This window comes from Buteo buteo, chromosome 29 (genome assembly GCF_964188355.1).
Source record: "Buteo buteo chromosome 29, bButBut1.hap1.1, whole genome shotgun sequence".
Lineage (NCBI taxonomy): Eukaryota > Metazoa > Chordata > Aves > Accipitriformes > Accipitridae > Buteo > Buteo buteo.
In genome coordinates this window covers 3,910,842-3,933,193 of record NC_134199.1, presented here as the reverse complement: position 1 = coordinate 3,933,193, position 22,352 = coordinate 3,910,842, and the positions used below count along the sequence as shown (strand labels likewise).

General features: G+C 53.7%; 3 protein-coding genes across 3 annotated transcripts; all 3 read left to right on the top strand.

Annotated features, from left to right (window-relative positions):
• The first annotated feature begins 295 nt into the window (after positions 1-295).
• LOC142045642 (hemoglobin subunit pi-like) lies at positions 296-4,024 on the top strand. The gene is given in 4 exon segments (XM_075059358.1): positions 296-779; positions 782-1,025; positions 2,080-2,284; positions 2,869-4,024. Coding segments are annotated over 4 exon segments (684 nt in total). The 5' UTR covers positions 296-673; the 3' UTR covers positions 2,998-4,024.
• Positions 4,025-5,518: 1,494 nt separating this feature from the next.
• Positions 5,519-6,289, top strand: LOC142045618 (hemoglobin subunit alpha-D). Its single transcript, XM_075059315.1, has 3 exons — positions 5,519-5,698; positions 5,819-6,023; positions 6,113-6,289. The coding sequence occupies exons 1-3, from the start codon at positions 5,607-5,609 to the stop codon at positions 6,239-6,241; spliced, it is 426 nt and encodes a 141-aa protein (XP_074915416.1). The 5' UTR covers positions 5,519-5,606; the 3' UTR covers positions 6,242-6,289.
• A 2,530-nt stretch (positions 6,290-8,819) lies between these two features.
• Positions 8,820-9,672, top strand: LOC142045631 (hemoglobin subunit alpha-A/A'). The gene is made up of 3 exons (XM_075059341.1): positions 8,820-8,998; positions 9,140-9,344; positions 9,446-9,672. The coding sequence occupies exons 1-3, from the start codon at positions 8,904-8,906 to the stop codon at positions 9,572-9,574; spliced, it is 429 nt and encodes a 142-aa protein (XP_074915442.1). The 5' UTR covers positions 8,820-8,903; the 3' UTR covers positions 9,575-9,672.
• Positions 9,673-22,352: the final 12,680 nt, after the last annotated feature.

Genomic DNA, 22,352 nt, shown 5'->3' with positions numbered 1-22,352 from the left:
GCACACGCCAGCACGGGCTGTGGTGCTGAGGGCTATTTTACAGTACGAGGGATAATTAACAGTAAGATCACACAGCTAGAAGTCAAAGACATGCAGTATGAGGCATTTAGTGATAAAAATGTCTGACTGGGCTTTCTCACAAACACATGCTTTTTTCTAGGACCCTACTCAATTTCATAAGCTCCCTCTCCCTGTATCCATAGGAATCATTACTACTGGTGCTGTTATAAGCAACATCAATTGCAGAGTGCGTCCCTAATTCTTTGCAAGAGGCTGGCAAAGTGAAGTCCTGGCGGTGCTGAAGCAAATGGCAAAATCTCCACTGATTCCCACAAAATCAGAGTCTCACTCTCCCTCTGAACTATACTGCACATCTCCCAGCCTGTCCCTCGCACTACTTAGGAATTATTTTATACGAAATATTGGGCCACGTGGCAGCCACATATACTGGAAGTGTATGATATGACACAGAAAGGCCCAGTCTTGTGTTCGCATCTGTAAAGCAAGGCAGAAAATGCAGATTTTTCTCCAAGCTCCTTAGTATGCTTGAAGTCCGTACGCTCCTCAGCTTAAAGTTGTGTCCTAATGCTCCATTGCTGGAATTTTCCAGCCTTATCTCTCTATTCATGTATCAATATATGTCCAGACAATTTCTCCGGGCCACACAGCCGTTATGTTAAGAAGCAAGAAGCTGATAACACCAGAAAGCAAGGAGGCCAGTGCGCTGACCCTTGCCGAAATAGGCATTGCTTCACAGGGAGATAAGAGTCTCCCACCTCCATGGGTGGCCACTGGAGTGACCAATGAGCGTGGACAGGCGCCAAGGTCCGCTCTCCCCTTCCTCTTTATAACCAGGGCTGTCAGAGCGATGAGTCCAAACCTGCTCTGAGCGTTCACTGCAAGGAGCCAGAGCCTGCGCCCTCCTGCACAATGACGCTGACTCAAGCCGAGAAGGCCGCCGTGGTTGCCATCTGGGCAAAGGTGGCTACCCAAGCCGATGCCATTGGGGCAGAATCACTGGAGAGGTAAGTCCCTCAGAACCCTCCCGAAGAAGGTGCCTCCTCTGGCTTTGCTGTCAGGATGCATCTCATGTAAAAGTTGCATGAGTGAGAGCACACTGGGACTGGTGAGAGCTGATGGGTGACCTCTGTGTTGTTTGGCATGTAATTTTCTGGAATTATATCTGTGCTACTAAATGCTAATAGATGGCTTCACAATCTTACAGCAAAACATAATTTTCTAAGCAATTCTAATGGTTTATTTCCCATTATAGCAATTCAGAAGAATTCATAGCCAGGAGCCCTGGTGAGGAATTCAAAGTCATTCATACTCAGTGTCCTGAAATAGGGTTATCACTGTTAGGAAATGAACTCGAAGTGGTTTATTGTACAAGTGATGCAATTTCTCTTGCAATTTCTAGGCGCTAAGAAAATAGCTGTCCACTAAATTCACTGGGTACTCATGTTTCATTATTCCAGTTTATAAGTAACAGGAAACAAGGCAGGTGGACCCCCTGCATGAAGTATAGCACAGTAATTCAAAGTTCATACAAATTAAGCAAGCTGGCACAGAAGGGATAATAGTCTGGAAATTGTTCAGAAATTATTATGTTATTCAAAGTTATTTAAATGTTATTTACAGCTCAATATAAAGTATTGTGATAGTCCTTCCAGGACTCTGAGTACCACTCATAGATTCTGGTTTGTTCAGCTTGTATTAATTTGAAGGTCCTGCAAGCTGGCTTACAATGTAATATAGGAAATGTAGTGACACTTTGGGGCTATTATTTGTTTAAAAACAAACAAACAAAAAATACATGAAGTTTAAAATTATTTTTAGCATTTCATTCTTCTCTAGCACATACAGATTAGCCCACTGTCTAATCTGCACATACTGCAGAAAAGGTTTAAGAGCAGAAGGGCCTTCCTGATGCAAGCTTCAAGCTCCCGAAGCTCTGTTACAACCGCTGAAGGAGTGCACTCCTGTAGCTGGCAGCTTTACGTGGTGCTTGCTCCGAGGTTTTACCATCTCAGGCATACCATTTGCACTGCTGAATCTCATTCTCATGTTCTCCTCCAGGCTTTTCTCCAGCTACCCCCAGACGAAAACCTACTTCCCTCACTTTGATCTCAGCCAAGGCTCAGTTCAACTTCGTGGTCATGGCTCTAAGGTCATGAATGCCATCGGGGAAGCTGTGAAGCACGTTGATGACATTAGAGGTGCTTTGGCTAAACTCAGTGAGCTGCATGCTTACATCCTCAGGGTGGACCCAGTGAACTTCAAGGTGAGTGAGCAGAGAGACTTTTCAGGGATGAAAACTGCCATCACAGAATTAGAGACCACAGGTCGTTCTGGCTAATGGCAGCTTGATCCCTGACTGCACTGCACAGCCTTGTCAGCTCATGTCACTGCTTGTTCCCCACCTGATTTTTAACCTGAGGTAGACTGGATTTTTTAATGAAAGATCTGGTCTAGCTGAAGCAAAGAACTACTCGGGGGCTCCTATAGTTTGTTAGACAGACTCGAATCTATGCTGCCTTTGTTGTAATTTATGAATCTCCCTCACACGTTAGGTTGTATCACCTGTCTTGAACAAAGTCTTAGTAAATTCTAAACATTTCCACATTGTTGCATTTCCCGTTGGTGAGGAAGGAAGGGACATTTGGAAGAGGGAGTGGGATCAAACACTGCCTTTTGCCCTATACCAAAGGCAACTCTGCTTCTTCACACACAGCATCAGGCAGCAGTGCTGCTGATTGGGACACGTAGCTGTCATCCCAGAGCGCGCTGGGACTAAGCTCCATTGCAGACCCCTAGACTGGCATCTGTTACTGATCATGATGGATTTCATCCTGTTTTCCCTTACAGCTGCTTTCCCACTGTATCCTCTGTTCCGTGGCTGCCCGCTATCCCAGTGACTTCACCCCAGAAGTTCATGCTGCGTGGGACAAGTTCCTGTCCAGTATTTCCTCTGTTCTGACTGAGAAGTACAGATAAATGGCCTCCACAGAGGGTGAGGGATGCACATCCATGGTGCACCCCAGCTGCCAGGCTCTGGGGTATTCACCCCTTCCTATGCAGTCCTCTCAAATCCCCTATGCAGGGGCTCAGTCATCTGCAAAACCCAATAAATAATTCAAATGTGAGCTATGGTCTCTGTGCTTTCATCTCCTTGTGTTCCACCTCCATCTTACTGTTCAGGCAGGGGTGTTCTGAAATGTCTACACTATATAGAGGGCAAAATAGTAAGCTGTGTAAATTCATGTACTAACTCATGTACTAATGAATTCATGTACTAATTCACGTGCTAAGGTGTGTAAATTAAGTGGGAATAACGTAACATAATATTCAGTGGGAATAAGACAACATTGATCAGAAGCCCAGAACAGGCTAGAGCCCTGTGACTGCTACTGCTCACCAAAGGCATATCCACCAAAGACTGTTTCCAGGCTGACCAGGAAACAGTCTTTTACCCTGCTAGGATATTGAATGGACCCAGGCTTTTTGTTTGGCCTACCCAAAACCCATCACAGCCTGTTGTGAACAAACCTGCGTTGCCATGTGTTGTGATGTGCCCAGAGTGATGCTGGGCATTGTCTTCTCATGCTCTTCTCCATGTAGTATGGACAAGGCATCTGATGTGCTTCATGAACACCTTGGGCTGTCGCACTTGCTAGACAGGTTTGGTAAAGGGACCATCCCCTCAGCTTAACATCTCTTATTTTTATATGGGGAACTTCACATGCATTTGGAATTTGGGAATACTAGTGGCCACTGGAGATCAGCATTGATGGCATCTAGGGGACCACAAATTCCCAGGGTTTCTCTGGGAAGCTGCGACAAGGAAGAGTACAGAATTGGTGGTCACCCTGGGGGGAGTGCAGGGATCCTCCATAGGTACCTGTTGTGGATTAACCCCAGTGGGCAGCTAAGCACTACACAGTCGCTCACTCACTTCTCCCCCCTCAATGGGATGCAGGGGAAAGGAAAGGAAGAATAAAAGCAAGAAAAATGGGGGCTCAAGATCAAACAAACAAACAAACAGAAATAATTGTTTAATAAGTGAAGGATAAGTGGAAGAAGAGGGAAGAAAAAAGAAAACAGATGATGCACAGGCAATCACTCACCACCTCCCATGGGTAGACAGATGCCCAGCCAGTTTCTGAGCAAAAAAGATGGGTAACCCCCCTAAAACTCCCTACCCCTACCCCTTTTCCCTTTTATTGCTGAGCATGGCATCATCTGGTATGAAATACCTCTGGTTAGTTGGGGTCACCTGCCCAGTTGCGTCCCCTCCCAGCATATCACACACCCCAGAATCTATTCCCTGGGGCGGCAGAGTGAGAAGCAGACATGGCCTTGATGCTGTGCAAATGCTGCTCAGCAAAAGCCAGAATATCATTGTGTTATCAGGGCTGATTTGGTCAAAAATCTAAAACACAGCACCATGTGAGCTGTCATGAAGAAAATTATTTCTCAGGTTACATTCACTACACATGCCTGTCTCAGAGGACTTTTGACGTGAAAAGGCAGGTCTTAAAGGCAAAGTCTTAAGCACACTCTGATCGACAACCTGAACTGACACTGCAAGCTGTGGTCCTCATCTCATTTACAAAATTTAGGGACTGTGTTTGGGCAAGGGGGAGAGAGACGGTGCAGAAGCTCTGAAGCCACCAAATCGCTCTAAACATGTCACCCAGTGTACCACAGTGGTTTTTAAAACATTCTACATCTGTGAGTCTCAGGTAACCTGAATGTTGAAATCCACAGCTTAGATGGTAGGTCAGCATCTGCTGTGTCCCTAACCCCGAATTTGTACCAGTGACTTTGTACAGAGGCTGAGCAAAGGATGTGACAGTCACCAACCACGATATGCCCTGCGGGATGTCCCAGCGTTTACGGGGAGAGGCGGGAGCACGCACTGGGGTGGGAAGAAGGGAAGAAGCCCAGGCCGGACAAGCATCAGAGGACGGACTTTGGGAAGACCATGCGCCCAAAAAGGAGACTCTTCCCTGCTCAGGTTTCTCCGGGCTGCTGGAGACACGGCGTTCCTCATGGCAGATCCCCAGCACGACCCGGGAGAGCTTGTCCACGGCTCTGGCTCGGAGGCCCAGGGGCTCTTCGGACAGAGAGGGGCCAGACGCGCCGGGGGCTGGAGGACGTGAGGGGCCGAGGACACGTGTGGGACCCACCCTGACCCCCACAGAGCCAGGGAGGACCCCGGCCCAGCCGGGGGGAACGGTGGATGCCAGCAGGAGGCTTGAGGCCGTGCCAGCTGGTGAGGCCAAGGCTGTGGCCCCCACGGGACATGCCTGTGGCTGCTCTTGACCATGGGGCAGCCCCACCAGCCTGCTGTGGGGCTGGTGCAGTGGGGCAGGGCAGACGGGCTCCCGCAGGGCCTCCCCAGGGCTGGGGCCCCCCAGGCTGTCGGGGCCCCCCAGGGCAGCGCCGCAGCCGCTCCCTGGGCCTGGTGCTGTGTGGCCGCGGCCCCCCCGCCCCTCGGCACCGATAAGATAAGGCCAGGGCGGAGGTGCCGGCCGCTATAAGAAGGCATCCCCGTGGGCACTGCTGCCACCGAGACGTGTCTGCCACTGCCAGCCGCCACCATGCTGACCGCCGACGACAAGAAGCTGATCCAGGCCATCTGGGATAAGGTGCAAGGCCACCAGGAGGACTTCGGAGCCGAGGCCCTGCAGAGGTGCAGGATGGGCCCAGGGACCCCACGGGCGAGGGGGGCGAGCGGGTGGGAGCCCCACGTGGGGCCAGTGGGGGGGGGTCCAGCTGGGGGTCAGCGGCACTGACTGTCCCGCTCCGGCAGGATGTTCATCACCTATCCCCCGACCAAGACCTACTTCCCCCACTTCGACCTGAGCCCCGGCTCCGACCAGATCCGCGGCCATGGCAAGAAGGTGGTGAACGCCTTGGGCAACGCCGTCAAGAGCATGGACAACCTCAGCCAGGCCCTGTCCGAGCTCAGCAACCTTCACGCCTACAACCTGCGTGTCGACCCCGTCAACTTCAAGGCAAGCGGGGGACGGGGAACAGGGGATGGGGACCGGGCTGGGGTGATGGGGGCTGTAGCAGCGGTGCTGAGCCCTGTTTTGCCTTGCAGCTGCTGTCGCAGTGCTTCCAGGTGGTGCTGGCTGTGCACCTGGGCAAAGAATACACCCCCGAGGTGCACTCTGCCTTCGACAAGTTCCTGTCAGCTGTGGCTGCCGTGCTGGCTGAGAAGTACAGATGAGCTAACTGTCCACACCTGTGTGCCATCAATAAAGACGCTTTTGCTGCAGCACTGTGTCTGTCTGTGCTGGGGCTGGGGCGGGCTGGATTGTCGCGGTGGGCCCACCGGAGGGACGGACGGACGGAGGGAGGGAGCGAGCGAGCGAGCTGCCGGTGAGGCTGGCCGTGGTACAGGAAGGCAGCACTGGCCATGGGCTCCCTGGGTGTCTCCCCAGGGCCCTGCCTGCTTCCACCCCGCTCCAGCTTGGGATGCGGCTGATGCTGGTAGCAGGACCCAGGGAACGGAGCTCAGCCTGTCACTTTGCCGTGCCCGCATCCCTTTGGGGAGCGGGGTGGGGAAGGATGCACTGAGCCAAATGTGTTTTTTGCATCCCCTTGAAGGATTCTCCGGTAGGGTAGGATGAATCCCTCCTAGCTCCATCTATCACAATGGCTGTTGAGGACTTTGTTGGGGATGCTGTGGGAGCCAAGTGTTTGCATGAGCTCCAAAAGCAATCAGGCAAGTTCATGGAGTGAAAAAAATCCACTGCAGACCATTAAGCACAAACACTGTCCTTGGGCTCAAGCCTCTGATCCACAAATCCCCATCGACTGCCAGGGAAGTACGCCCACACCTGCCCTGAGGGTCTGCTCTTCCCCTGGCACCTCGCCAGGGTGGGAGTGGAGTGGGCAGAGCTGCAGTCCAGCACAGGGCCACTGGTTTCAGGGTTTTGGAGCCTGAATTTAGAAAAAATCATTGTCTTTAGATCATAAGTGATGGGTTATAAGATCTTAAACTAGCCCTGGGTTTGCTCTGCACTGTGACACCAGAGTGAGGAGATGAGCATTCATCAGGGATGGGAGATAGTGCATCAGGAGAGCGGTACCTGCGGTGGCCAAGTGCAGGCAGCAGCTGGACGCTGGGCATGTGGGGACCCTGCCTGCACAGAAACACAGGGCTGGGAGTCCCTGGACCACACCGGCCCCTGCTCCTGCAAGTGCACTCATGAACCCACAGTGCTTTTCCTCTATCCTCAGACACATGCCAGTCTACACCCCAGTGTCTTCATGTGCATTTGCACCCATTTATTCTTGTGCCATCAGTTTGAAGGGCTCTTCTGCCTTTACAGTTTGCCCCCCTGATGCATGCACAGGCAACAGACACACCACCCTGCTGCTGTTTCCCTGGGCTCCACTTCCCAGAAGATCAGCCCCCCTCCGTCCTCCCCTCCTTCCCTGCTCTGAAATGGTGCCAGCTCGAGCTAATCTCCCCCAAACACAAATGATAAGAACCATCGGCTGTGGAGGAAACACGGGTGTGAACTGTTCCCTGCCTGCCTGCGCCAGCTCTCAAACCTACTGGAAGCACCCTCCTCATCTTCTTCACCATCCTCATCTTCCTTGCCCTTCTTGACTTCCTCACCTTCATCATTTAGGGCACACGGGGCTCGCCACAGGCAGCGTGCCTTCCTTCCCTGGCTGTGAGCTCCTGCTGCTGCAGGCCAGTGCCTGCAGCAGTGCCCAGCACTGATCCCTGTGGCTCTGCCAAGTGTTGCCCCTTCCCAGAAGTCAGGGTCACCCAGTCCCCCCGCAGCACTGGGACCAGCACAGCACGTGCGCAGGAGAGAGGGCTGGGGCAGGGGAGCTCCGGGGTCTGTATGCAAAAGGATGTGACTGCCGTTTGGGGAACAGGGGGCGGTGAAGAGGGCACACACTTTGGGGTACAATGGTTTGGGGTTGCACTGAGGGAACGAGAGCAGTAGGTGCAGTGGGGCCGGGTGGATGAGTGGCTGCGTGTATAGGGGCTGCATTGGATGGCAGGGTGTCTATAGGGGCAGCGTGTGTGTGTAGGGACGATGCGTACACAGGGGCTGTGTCGGATAGGTGTGTGTACGGGGGCAGCACTCGTGTGTGCAAGGATGGCGTACGTGTAGGCGTCGCGTTAGATGGCGGCGGGCGTAGAGGCGGCGCGGGTACGGGGACAGTTCGTGTCTGCGCGCGGAGGCTGTGCGGGATGGGTCAGTCTGTACGCGCAGGTGCCTGCGGGGCCGCGCGTGGGTCTCGGGGGCGCTGGGCGGGCTCGCTCTGGGGGGCACAGGCTCCCACCACGCTACTGAAGTCCCAAGCCCCACGCTGCTGTCCCCACCGGCCTGCCAGAACGCAGCCAGGCTGGGCCAAGGAACCTCGGCCGGTTCTGAGCCCTGAACCCGGCCTGTACCGGGAGGGGACAGGCACGGCCCCCTCCGCCTGTGCCGGTGCGGACCCCAACTCAACCCATGCCAGCACAGACCCTCAGCCTAAGCCTCAACCTAACCCTAAACCTAACCCTGCAGTCACCCCGCGCCGGAGGGGGACGGACCACCCGGCCGCTGCGAGCCCCAACCCTAATCCCGACCCAAAACCCCAGCTGGTGCCGGGGCGGGGGGGGGCAGAGACCCGACCCCCCCCCCCCCCCAGCCGGTCCCGGTGCCGGTGAGGGCGGGGAGGAGCGGGGCGCGGCGCCGGCCGGGGGGGGGGGGGGAGGCGGGCGGCGGCCCCGCCTGGCCGGGCTCCAGGGCCGCCGGGGCCGGGAGGGGGGCGGGCCGGGGGGGGGGGGGGGGGGCGGTGCCCCGGCACTGCATATAAGGGCGGCGGCGGGCGGCGGGGGTACCCGTGCTGGGGGCTGCCAACGGGGAGGTGACACCATGGTGCTGTCCGCCAACGACAAGACCAACGTGAAGAACGTCTTCGCCAAAATCAGCGGCCATGCCGAGGACTACGGCGCCGAGACCCTGGAGAGGTACGTGTCCAGCCCCGCCGCCATCCCCTCTCCTGCCCGGCTCCGACAGCCTCCCATCTGCCCCCATCCTCTCCCCGTCCACAACCGTCCCTGTCCTCTGTGACCCTGCCTCATCCGTCCCGGACCCCCTCTGTCCCCCAGGATGTTCACCACCTACCCTCCAACCAAGACCTACTTCCCCCACTTCGACCTGCACCATGGCTCCGCTCAGATCAAGGCGCACGGCAAGAAGGTCGCGGGTGCGCTGATTGAGGCCGTCAACCACATCGATGACATCGCGGGGGCTCTCTCCAAGCTCAGCGACCTCCACGCCCAAAAGCTCCGCGTGGACCCCGTCAACTTCAAAGTGAGCGTCTGGGAAGGGGTGACCAGCCCCAGCCCCCTCCTGCGCCGCCCGGCCACCCCCTTGCCTCACGCCCTCGCTCACCGTCTTCTTTTGCCTTTCAGCTGCTGGGCCAATGCTTCCTGGTGGTGGTGGCCATCCACCACCCCTCCGTCCTGACCCCGGAGGTCCACGCTTCCCTGGACAAGTTCCTGTGCGCCGTGGGCAACGTGCTGACTGCCAAGTACCGTTAAGACGGCACCGTGGCTAGAGCTGGACCCAACCCGCCACCAGCCCTCCAACAGCGAGCAGCCAAATGATCTGAAATAAAATCTGTTGCATTTGTGCTCCAGCCCTGGTGTCCTGCTCTAGTTGCTGCCCGTGGGGAGGGAGCGGGAGGGATCTGCTCTGGGGGTCTGAACCGGGGGGTGCCCCCCTGCCAGGTGGGCACGTGGAAGAAATGGGCTCTGGTTTTGCTGTCTCTGAGGGGAGGCAGCATTTGGGGGGTGGTGCCCGGCAGGCAGACACTGCTCTGCCAGCTGTGGGGCTCCAGGAGCAAGCAGAGAATTTCTGGGCACTGGTAGAGGGGAAAGACTCGGGGAGAGTGGCCAGAGTCTGGCCCTTGGGAGTTCCCTGCAGCTGCAGCCTGGCCTGGCCTCTCCACCAGAGCACCATGCTGGGATCCCCCCTTGCCCCACCAGCCCTGTGCACCCCTTGCCCCTGTTCAGGCCAAATTGTCAGAGATCATCTCCTTCTGGAAGTGCTTGCAGGAGACAGTGGGGTACAGGGGGTCTGGGTGCCTATGACCCTCTGGGGGGTGGCACAGCGAGGACACCCTGAGGACCTCCAAGCGCAAGGGCATCTTTCTGTGCATCCCCAGCACACAGGGCTGTGCAGCACTGTAGGACGACTTCTCTTTCCACCTAATGCTGCATTGCTGGGGTGTCACTTTGGAGAGGTCCTGGGGGGGCTGGCAAGCTGGGGGAGACAGCAGGCATGGGGGACTGCAAGGGGAGCAGATGAGGCTCAGACCCAGATCCTGCTCTTTGGGTCTTGAACCGCAGCAGGGTAAGGGGTGTCAGGGCAGGAAAACAAGCACAGGCAGCGAAGTGGTGCTGGGTGCCATAGTGCTGGTGTCTGCGTAGCCCCCAGCCCTTATCGCAGCCCACAGCAGGGCGGCTGCGGTGGAGGGGGCTGTGGGTGGCTGATAAAGGAGAATGTGGGCTCTCTTCCAGCTGTGGGTGTGGTGGGAGATGGGGCAGCAGATAGTCCTGGGGTGCTACAACCTGCCAGGTGCTGAGTAAGGCTGACCCATCGCTGCCAGGGCTGGGAGGTACTGGGTGCTGGGGTGAAGGTTCAAGAAAGCCCCGGGGCGGCTGGTGCAGCCACAGCATGGATCCAAGCTGAGGTTGCCGTGGGCCCCTTGGATCCCTGGCACTTGCGAGGACAGACATTTGCCCTAACCCCCATGGCCTCCAGACACCGTCAGTGAATGCATCAGAGGCAGGAGAGACCCCAAATGACTCTGGAGAGAGAGGGAGGCCCTGCAGCCCCCAGCGTTTCTCCTGCAGAACACCACAGGCATCGCGACCCCACATACCCACCACACCTGGCCGTGGTGGGAAGAGAAAGCTGGTCAGGGCATCACTGACCAACCTGATTTACCTTTGCATGGAGCAGGATGTTGGAGGAGGTTGCACCCTTCCAGCTGGCATCGCCCAGACGTGGCTGTGGACACTATTCTGCTCCGCAGGGAGCCTCTGCTCCCTGGGGAGCTTGGGAAGGGCAGGGGTATGGTGGGGGGGGTCAGGGCACACAGGCATGCAAGGTGGTGTAGACTAGTGGGTAAAGCACCGGAGAGAGCCAGCACCAAATCTAGCGCAGATCTGGGGTCCTCCAAACCTGGCCACAAAGGACCCTCGTGGTCCTGAGCATGGGGTGTGCGTAAGAGGCAAGATGTAAGAGCAATGCAGGGGACGGTGTGTACGTGGAGGGCAAGAGGTTGGCAGTTGCCCCCACGGCTTCTGGCAGGCTTTCGCTTCCAACCGCTCCCATGCTGTGTTGTGTCCTCAGGCAGGACACAGTGCGTGGCAGCGGGCAGCGTCCTGGCTCTGCAGCGCTTTCCCAGGGCTCTGCCTGCCCAAAGAACCGTTGAGCTCCGAAGAGCTGGGATGAGTTTTGTCCCAGCCGTTTGTCCCTGCTGCCACAAGATGGGGACCTCAAGCCGTGGTGCTTTATCAGGGCCAGGCAGAGGGTGCAGAGGGCCAAGCCTTGGTCCTGCCTGCAGACCTGAGCTGGAGCCTCCAGGCAGGGAGAAGCAGGCTGCCAGGATGGGCTTCCAGCCAGCCCCTGGGGTCCTGAGTACACTGGGACACTGGTGCCAGCTCAGAGGGGTGCAGGACCCCTCCCCAGTAGCCCATTCCCAGTGCTGGGTGCCTCAGGCGCTGGGCACCCTGTGCCTCCTGGCTCAGAGCACAGGGTCATCCATGTGAGCCCTGGGCTTCCTTCACTGGGCATCCCTTGGTGGCCATGGCTTTGTGTGCCCCAGGACACAGCCTGCCCAAGAACATCCATTCTTGATGGACAAAGCATCTACGGTTCAAAGATACCCACAGAACAACACAGTATTTTGTTATATGATAGTCACCAAGGCAAGTGGCATCTCAGAGCTCGTTTTTATTGAAAGAGGAGCTAAAATGACATCAGGAAACGAGCTTGATGGTTATGACTTACCTGATCACACTTTTACCGCTCTCTTGAGGGGCTGCAAACGGCATTGTCCAGGTAGCCTGAATACTACTGTTATCAGCGTCTGGTAAATAGTCATGGCCCTAGAGAGTGCGTCCTGGAAAGGGACGCAGAATTACGTACTTCTGGAGGAGACCAGGCATCCTTGGGGAGTTCACCAGGAACTGCCCATTCAAAATTTAGCAGAGAAGCAGTGGGAAGATACAGAATTCATTTCTTATTGGAAGCTGATCTTGGGACACCAGTTGAGAGGTCCTCTTGCTGGAAAGAGGAGAGAAAACATCATGTGTTTTGCAAACTGTTCTTCTGTTTATACATCCCATACTGGCATACAATATGCCAATAATATAACTCATGATCAGTGCAACCTGTAGGTCTTCTGTTGAAAAACTGCTGCGTAAGCAGTTTGTTTGCAATGTATTTGGACAGTCAGTCTGATGTCTCTGATTTGTCTAAATCACTTTGAATTTTAACCCAGTGCTTTGGGGTGCTCGCAGCCCCTCCAGCTCAGGAACATCTGAGAATTTAATAAGCACATTCTCCATTACAACACATAAGTTATTGATGAAAGAACAGTGAATAATGATGTTGAACCAGGGACTGGAATCTGTCACAGAACGAAAACAGTCTCATCTGAAATGATTCATTCTTGGCAATGGCCACGGTTATTACTCATCTCTTTCTTCGATTAAATGTCCCTCTGTTTTTTAGTGATTTGAAGTTGACTGGTTTATAGTTCCTTAGTTTCCCCCTTTTACCCTGCTAATAATAAGAGACCCTATTGTCTTGTTTCTGCAACCCCATCACCCACCACCACTTCTCAAAGATATTGGCTGTCTGGAGATGGCTTCAATCAGTTGCTGAGGTAAAGGGGATGTTTTTCAGGCAAGCAGTCTGAAAATACTGGAATGATTGAAATGTAATTTAATTCACACTTTTTAGGATCCTCCCACCTTCTCCACTGGCTGTTTTGCTGGTGGGAAAAGGAAAAGTGTTTGTAGAAGACAGAAAATAGAGTCAGCCTTCACTGAAATGCCAATTTTGATGAAGGATTTCAAATATTTTCTCCTAAAAGCAGAGACTGTTCCCAGCAGAGCAGCCACATCAAGCACAGCTGTACAAGCCCTTCCAGACAGGATGGGGCTGATAAAAACAAGTACTCACAGAACTTAAAACATTGTCAGCTTTCCTTTGCCATCACAAGAAGTTCAATATTGCAAGCAACATCTTAGAAAACCTTTTTGCTGATCCCCTCAAAGCTGACCTGTGAGGAGCCTAGCTCTCATTCTGTGAGCTCCTGTGACTGAAAAGGCATTAGGCATCACAAACCCCCTGTTCTTGGAGACGTTCACAACAGAATCCAGGTCTTGGATTTTATAGCTGTGAGGAGAAGGAGCAGATCTGTGGTAATACAACGTTGGCCACTGATGCCTTCTCAGTGCTATATTGAAGCCATTCATCAACTAAACAGCACAAACTTTCCACACCTACTTTGCACTGTTTTTCCACCTTCTTTTTGTGGCTGACCATGTCTTTTTTGATAATTAGATCTAGCCAGATTTTCACTGCAACTGTACCACTAGCAACCCTTTTCAGTGAGATCACAGATTTTCAGTCAGGCCTGCTTGACATTGTGCACTGGGGATTGATCAGATTTTCACTACAGACATGGAAATTGAATGGAAATGCAAAAATTTTCTTCCTGCTGGTTGCCCTGTCTTCCTACCACACGCCAACCACCTGAGATCTGAATTTGCTTAGGGATGGTGAAACTGAGAACGTAGGAAATGCTCTGCTGGTAACATCACTGGTTCCTCTCTCCCACTGTTGTTTTCAGCAACAGGAGATGCCATCTGGGGAAAGCACACAAGCCTAGCCGTTTTTTTATCGTGCTCCTCCAGCATCTGCACCAGCAGTAATAGCAATTTCAGAGGGTACATTCCTGCCTGTTGCCTTCAGCATCTGTCTGTTGACCTGCTGCTCATGAATTTGCTATACCTTTTATAAACCTGCTGATCCTATTTGTTTCCACAACCTCCTGTGGCAGCAAGTTCCAGAAGTTCATTCTCCCTCCTGCCCCCTATAAAGTCCTTTTTATCCATTTTAAAGCAATCTACCAGACTCATCGATGGCCTCTAATTCTACTCATGCAGAATCTGATGAGCACCAGGTCCACATTCACTTTGTGATTTTGTGGAGCTAGCCCTTTCTGCTCCTCATTCTCCAGGGAAAAATCCCAGCTTTCCTAGGACCTCCTCATACTGCAGCTGCCCTTAATCACCTCAGTTGCTCTGCTCAGGACTCTAAATCCACTATGTCCTTAGATCAGAGGCCAGAACTGCATAGATGTGGGCGCACCAAGCTGTTGCACAGCAGGCAAAAGATGTCCTCTTTCTTGTTTTGAGAGCCCAAGCCCTTCCTGATGACATCACCACATTTTGCTGGCTTTTTTTGCTGCACATCAAGGCTACAATTTTGGCGAACCATCAGTGAGGACTCCAATATCTTTTTCCTGAGCTGTAATAGCCGGTTTAAGTTCAATCTCTGCTGTTTTAGAACATATTTCCGTATCTGTGTCACTTTATTTATCTACACTGAAATAATTGACATCCTATTTTTCCATTTGTGAATAACGCTGAAAGCTGCATATAGCAAAGCTCCATGGACTACATCAGATAGCCTTTCACCAGTCTCATGCAGTGATGGAGCATCATCCGATGTTTCTGTCAAAAGCTAAAGCGTGCAACTCTAACAGCAGATTTTTGGTCCATATTCCTGGGACACAGTTCTTCATTATACTTTTCCTTTCCAGTTCCCCTGTCACAGTGACTTCAAGTAGGCAATGAGCTGCTCAGTGGACACGACTCAATGAGGATCTAGCTGGAGATAGTTAAAACACTGGGGTTTCCAGCCAGAGCTGCTTTTTTGCTCTTTGTACCAGGACCAGACAGAGATAACGGGAGCAGACTGTGCCAGCTCTGTGCTCTCCAGAGATCTTTGCACATGGCCAAGAGGATCCCAACTATGGATTTATGGAAAGCAATACAGCAAAATGTGCATTGCAGCTGCTCAGCCAGAAAGCTTTTATACCTCCTTCAGTGGTTGAGCAGCTGAGTGCCTTTATTAATAGTAGAAGTATATTTATCAAAATTCATGGGTCAGCATTGTTAAAGCTCCATAGATTCAATTTGGACAGGTCACCATTATTTATTTTTCCAGATCATAGCTCCAAACAGGGATATTTTCAGTATATAGTCCAAATTTCTCCCCAGGCCTGTTTGAAACACTGTAGGAAATACACTCTCCAGAACAGGGTCTTCCACTTGTGTCTGACTTCCCGAGGAGGGGGCTGCGCTTCAGGACTCATGGACCAACGAGCAAGAAGCAGATGTGGTGAACCCTCACCATGACGCAGTCACCTGCACTATATTCAGAGTCAAGTGTGTCACTAAGCCAGACAGAAGCCCTGGCTCCAGCATAGCCATTCTCCCTCAGATTTCAGCAGAGACAGAAGCACACCAGGGGTTTTCTAAACCTTGTGCTTTTTGTTGCCACCACAAGAGAAGGCAGATAGCTCTGCAGCTGGATCTTCTGCCTGGCTGCAGGTCATGGTGATCCATGGGTGGCTGCATGTGTCCACCTGCGGCACTGCCTGTGGAAGTGGAGGAAGCTTCAGCTTTAGCTTCAGCTCCAACTCCAGCTCCGCAGCAAAAGAGAGCTCCTCCCTGGTTCAAGCTCCCTCCTTCTTCTGAGATTGCAAGGCTGCTTAGCCAAAGGGGAAAGGATCAACCCACAGAGTCGCTAAGCCAATGACACCATTTCAGTGTCCTCGTGTTTGGAGCAGCTGTCAGTCTGGAGGTGACCTGTCCTACAGCATTCACCAGCCCAAACTGTTCTAGTGAATACTGGAATGCTTTTCTTGGGGAACAGGAGCAAGTCTAAGGGACCTGAGGTGTGAGAAAACACATATTGTAACATGTTGTGGATCTGATTCTGCATTACATTAGGTGAGTTTGATTTATGCTCACATCTCTCAGATCTTTGACTTTGAATCTCATTTTTTGTGCTTTAAGAGGAAAATAACTATAAGTAGAGGCAGCATTGCAGCAAAGTCATTCATAAGGATTGATTGATGACAAGCTGATACCTTTAAGTGGAGTTGAAGGCTAAATTAACTTAGAATGAGAATGGAAGGGTTTGTTTGTCTTCTTTCAGAAGAACAATTTTTGAGCAACAGGAAAATCAACTGGGAGAACTCAAAGCTAATGTGGAATAGGCTTGCCGTTCTTTAGGGAAAACATTGTAAAATTACTTTATATCCCAAAGAAGCAGGAAAAACAAGAGGGAAAGAGTGTAATACCTAACTGGAGTGCCATTTCCTAATATCAAAAGGATATTAGGCATAACAAGCAGATAATGAAAAATGGAGTGGTGGACTAGCCATCAAAGAAGGCTTTGATTGATGTTTGCAATATGCCTGAGTGAAGTAAGAACAGATAAATCCATCAAGTTGTGGGTCAAGATCTCAAAGCCCAGCTTTGTTGTAAATCATGAGCCGTGTTGCAGCAGCATCATGGGGTGCTGGGACCATGTGATTTAGATGGGAGAAAATATCAATTAGTGGAAGAATTGTAAGATAGAACTCAAGAAAACAGGGAAATGGTAGTAGGAGTGTTGAAAGGGAATTATTGGGCTGGAGGGAAATTACTGATGGAATCTGACCTTGGATCTGGCCTTGGATTTTTTATTAATGGCCAAAATATAAAAAAAAAAAAAGTGGGTACTGTCACGATAGAGGAGGATTGGGATATTACAGGATACTTGCATGGCCTCATGCAAGGATCAACATAGCAGAAAGGGGATGATATCCTCATGCCCAGCAAAAAGATGGGGAGCAAGGTGATGCTGTCATTAGGCAGGACACGTTCCAGAAGGAGAGCTCTGAACATCCAAGGATAGTATTACACAGGGACAAATGGAAACTAACAGGCAGTGAACAAATCTAAGCTGGGAATTAGAAGAATAGTCCCGTCCCATCCCATGCTTTATGTGCTCAAGTCTTTGGGCTGACTTCAAGGAAGTCTTCTCATAAATTAGGTGAGGACATTGGTAGCTATTGATTGCATAAGCTGCTCTGACTGGGCTTTCGGTGATGTCAGAGCCCCTAGAAAATGCCTGGCTCTTCCCTAGGGGATTTCCTTCCCATACCTAATAAACTTATCACAAGTATATCAGGTCTGTGAGAGCAAGAAGCAAAGACTTTGAGCTCCTGAAGTAGAAAATCCATCTTCAGGGAGCTTGTGGTTGACTGGAAACAGGTCTGAAGTCCTCAACCAAGCTGACCCGTAAACGAGTAGTGGGATTTTTGCCTGAGCAAGGACTCTGCAACTGTGTCCAGACTCCATTATTCTCCTGGAGAACACAAACGCATCAGAAGGCATCCCAAAGAAAAGTTGTGAAAGAGGGAAGATCCTTGACTCTTCTGAAGTCAGCCAGAAAATCAGAGAATGAGTTGACCATTCCTATGAAAGCCGCATCTCCGCCGAGTCCTATGAACATGGCAGGTATGCGAGAGCTGAGGAGGCAATCGGACCTCCCAGGAATGAGTATAAAACCACCCTTCAGACTGAAGGGCTGAGCCTCCCCAAGAATTTCCGCTCTGCGCTAGGGTACGGTGGGCTGTTTGGTTACAACTGAGGCATGTTAATGTTTACGATTTCAGGTTAAACTGATCCTAAATTACCATCTCACTTTCCCTTCACGGCACCGAGAAGCAAACCGCGGCGGCAGCCTGGTTCCAGCACCACCCCCACCCCCCTTTCCCCCAGGGCACTCGCCCACGGGTGTTCCTGGGGTTTTGAGCCCCCTCCCACCCCCGCCACTCTCCGGGGGCTCTCAGGGAACCTCCTGGAATATCGGGGTGCCGGGGGGGGGGCAACCCCAGAACCACCTCAGGCCTCTGGGCCACAGGGCTCCCCGCGGTTATCCGCGGCCTTGGGGTGCTGACAGGACTCCGGGACGTCCCCAGGATCACGGCCGTCCCCGGACCCACCCCGGGAGCCCCCCATGATGGGGGGGGGGGGGGGTTCCCCAGGTGGGTGCTGGAGCTCCCCCAGGCTCCGAGCACCCCGTCAGCCCCAGGCTTTGTCCCCGAGCACCCCACGTCTCCCCGCTCGGCGGACAGCCCCGGCTCCCAGGTTCATCCCGGCTGGGGCGGGGGGGAGCCAGGGCCGCCCCCAGACCGGCTGCCCCCGCGGCAGCCTCGGACTCCCCCCGACCCGTCCCAGCGCCCCCCCCCCTCCCCGGGGGGAAGGTGGTTCCGCCGGGGGCGGGGCGGGGCGGGGCGGGGCGGGCCGGCGGAAGCGGGCGGAGGCGGCGGCGGCGGCGATGGCGCTGGGGGGCGGGCGGCGGGCGGCGATGCCGGGATAGCGCCGGGCGGCCATGGCGCGGGGAGCCGGCCCGCCGCTGCGGCTGCTGCTGCTCCTCCTGCTGCAGCTCCTGGCGCTCCCCGCCGGCCGCGGCAACCGCACCGGCCCCGGTGAGTCCCGGCCGGGGATGGGGAGGAGGGGGGGTGCGGGGCTCGGAGGCGGTTTGGGGATGCTCCGGGGGGGTGTTCGGGGGGGCTGGGAGGAGGGTTGGGGATGCTCCGGGGGGGGGCAGGGTTGGGACAGAGGGGTACGTCTGGCTCCTTTGCCTGGCGGGGTGGGGGGGCTTCGCTGCCCGCCCCGGGGGCCGGTGGGATCCCGTGGGGCAGAGGCGCCGGTTACGTTAAAGTGAGCGGGGACTTGTCTGCCGCCCAGCCCCGGGAGCTGGTCTGAGTCCCGCAGCTCCTGCCACGGGTGGTTTTGAGGTGGTTTCGTGATTTCCCGAGTGATTTGGGTGCTCGGGGGCTCTGCGAACCGTCCCCGGGGAGCAGAGCTTGTGTCGGGCGCCGCAGGGCAGCGAGAGGTCGGGCCCGGACCCAGAGGGGTTTGTGCTGTATCTGCGGTGGCCGTGGTTGTTTTGCTCGGTTTTGCTTTGTTTTCAGGTTACTTCCAGCGCAGGAAGGCAGCTGGGTGGGAGCAGGGGTTTTGGCAGAGCGGTGGGCTGCTCTGCGTGGCGGTGCTGGGGGTCTGGGGTCCCCGGGGACCGTGCCTCCCCCGCCGGAGGAAAGAAAGGTTTGGGGAGGTGAGGTTGTTTGCCTACTTCAGCCCGTCGTGGAGGTAAGCTTGTGCCGGCGGTGGCTGTCCGCTGTTGACAGTGGTTATCGCTTCCTCATAGTCTGCAAAGCGTGAAGGCTGCTCCGGGGAGCCGATGGGTACGATAGCCTTTTTCCCCCAGGCCCACCCTCCTCTGGCATCCTGTTAGCTGGGTTCCCAGCCCTGGAGAGCTACCCTGCGCTTGAGGTGTGGTGGTTGGTTTGTCTGGGCGCCGTCCTGCCGGCTCGGGGAATGCCTCCGTAGGGTTAGATCTGAGTGCTGGTGAAGATCAGCGCCTACCCAGAGGAGCGAGGGGTCCTCCTTCTAGAATGTTTATAGATGGATTTTTGACCTGGGCTACAGGAGCAGGGTTTCTGTTAGCTTATAAATGGCCCAACAGCCTGCCACATAGCTATGTTTTTTCTTGAGTCAGATTGATCACCGTCCCTGTAGCTTCAGACAGTGTCTGCTTTGAAATGAGGGCTTCATCCTTTTGACGGGAAGCCCTGACACCAGCAGTCAAGGTATCATTTCCTAAAACTACCATGAGATCATCTTTGGACAAACACATCCAGGCTATTGCAGGCGGCTCTTTATTCTGAAATTCAAATAACGTGTCTCCTCTGCATCTGTGATGCTACCGGGTTCTGTTTCTTGTCTTAAAAACACTTTTGGTTTTTGCTATGTTTGAAATCTGCTTATGTGGAATCTACATGGGAGAGGATGGAAACAACATCCATTTGACAACTTCCTTGCTCAGTTTAAAGGGTTGTTTAACATCGTGGGAGAGCCGAGTGGGACTTTACAGGTGTTGCCGTGCGGGCGCAGAGCGTACTGAATAGAGAGACACACATCCAGAGCACAGCAAATACTGAAGTACGCTCTCTTGATGCAAATGGGCTGCAGGAACACACGCCTCGCCTGCAGTGACCTGTCTTTCTGGCTTTTCTCTACTGATATTTGTTTTTAGCTGCCCATGGTATTTCCTTGTCAGCCCAGGCAGAGGGTACCCTGGGAGTCAGCTTACCCGCTCCATGGGTGCAGCTCTTGGGTGTCTAGCACAGTGAAGCCTGCGAGCAGAGGCTTGGCCGGTTGTCACCACAAAAAGCTGTTTGTGAGTGGACTTTGGCCACGCTGATGTTTCGTCAGTACGGCCACAGCTGCTGCTAACCTGGTCACAGGCAGTGCGTGGGCAGGGCAGGTCTGCCTGCCTGTCCTCAACCTGTTACTGCGCTTGAGCTCGCTCCTGATTGATCAGTCCTTAATAAATAGCACTGCCGATTGCTTGAGTTTTTAATTTTGCAGCCTGCCTGCCCTCATCTCCCCAAAAACCAAACAAATCATGCTTCAGCTTCGTGAGAACGTGCTGGACGGGTGGTGACTGTGGCTGTTGGCCATGCAGAGCCTGGCAGTTGGTGGGCTTGGAGCAGTTTGCATCAAGGCAGGAGGGCTTATCCCCATGCAGGTTGTCTGATGGGACCTGTTGCGTTGAGCAGGACCAGGGCTCTCCCAGCTCTAATCACACTTTGTGTCCCTGTCTACCCTCATTCTGTGCCCAAACATCTCCGTGGACTTCCAGAAATGAACATGCTGTGTGCATGCAGCGTGCAGCTGGGGATATAGACGCTGCTGATTAAAGACTGCTCCCTTCTGTAGCTCCTGTGCGTGAAATGTAACTGGGCTTGTAGGGGATCGCGGCCAGCTCTTGTCTGTAGAAGCCCACGCGCTGCGCTGGCATTGCAGCCAAGGAGCATTTGCTTGAAAAGCCCCTTTTGTGGTCTCTGCTCCTTGCTGGCCTAGAGAGCAGCGTAACCCCGGCATGGACACTGCAGCGGGACGGCTCTGCCCACAGGCTGTGGAGTTCTCGCTGTCCTGCTCAAGGCTCACCCTTCCCCGTGACCTTGCCTGGCCCCATGCATTGAAGTGCTGCAAGTGCTGCTCCCTTGGCTGGACCCTGTGGGCGCGCGGCTGGGGCAGCCCCTGCAGTGAGGCAAGGTGGCCACGCTCTTTCTCCAAGAGCGAATCCTCCAGTTGGCTTGCATGGCTGGTATTTCTTGCTTTCCTGTTTCCTCCTTTCCCTGTTGGGTTTGCAGAGTGCCCGGAGGCTTTGGCTTGGTAATTTGCCAGAGAATTAAACCCATGATTACCATTCCTGTCTCTTTGCAGCGCCGTGGGTGCAGGCTGACGTGCGTCCTGCTTTCGGGCATAAATCGTAGTTCCTGCTGGGATTAGGTTCCTCTTGGCATGAAGTATGTCCCAAGGCTCTGGTCCTGGCTGAGGACTGTTTTCCTCTTTCCTTGGCATCTTTCTTAAACTCAGTTGGGTCCTCTGTGTTTCCAACGAGACCCTGTGCAGTGCTGGAGGAAGCCAAGTTAAACTGCACTTGCTGCTTTATTCTCCAATAGAAATGAGGAATCTGCGTCTGAAAGCTGCCACGGTTTCTCCCTACTCCAGGGAATTCTAGAGTAGGAAAGGAGCGTCTGGGAGGACTCAGCAGAGATGTGAAGACGTCATCTTCTACACCCTTGCTGAGTTTTATGAACCTTGTTTTTGGGTGGGCGGCATGGCCTTGGCTCTGCTGCCTCCGTGCAGTTTTCCCCTTTCCCAATCCTGGCGGGATGTTTCTTTTCCATCCTCAAGTTGCAGTCTGTCTGGTTTCTTGCTGACAGTAACACTCATATATAATTTTGCAGGTGAAATTATCATCAGGCTGGGGGTGACCTGTAGGCATAGCTGGGCAGAGGGATGGATGGAGGGTCTAGCTAGTCCTGATGACACTTTGACTGAATAGCTGTTGTCCTCTTGCATGCCCTTTCAGCCTACCCTAGGGCTGTTCTCACTATCCCAGCAGCCTTTCGTCCAGGTAGGAAAGTCTTTAGACCTTGGAAGGTACCTCTGAAGGCAGAGTTAGGTTTGTAGCACGTGGATTTTCACCTCGTTGCATGTCACAGGAAGGCAGCGTGTTGCACAGTATGTGTATCCTGAGCTGGGTAAGACCGATAGCGTCAGCCCGTGTGCTCAGCAGAGACAGACAAGGGCACAGCTCTTGCCTTTTAGCACCATAAGCTGCTGCTGGAGTCCAGAGCACCCCTGTGCTACCTGCACT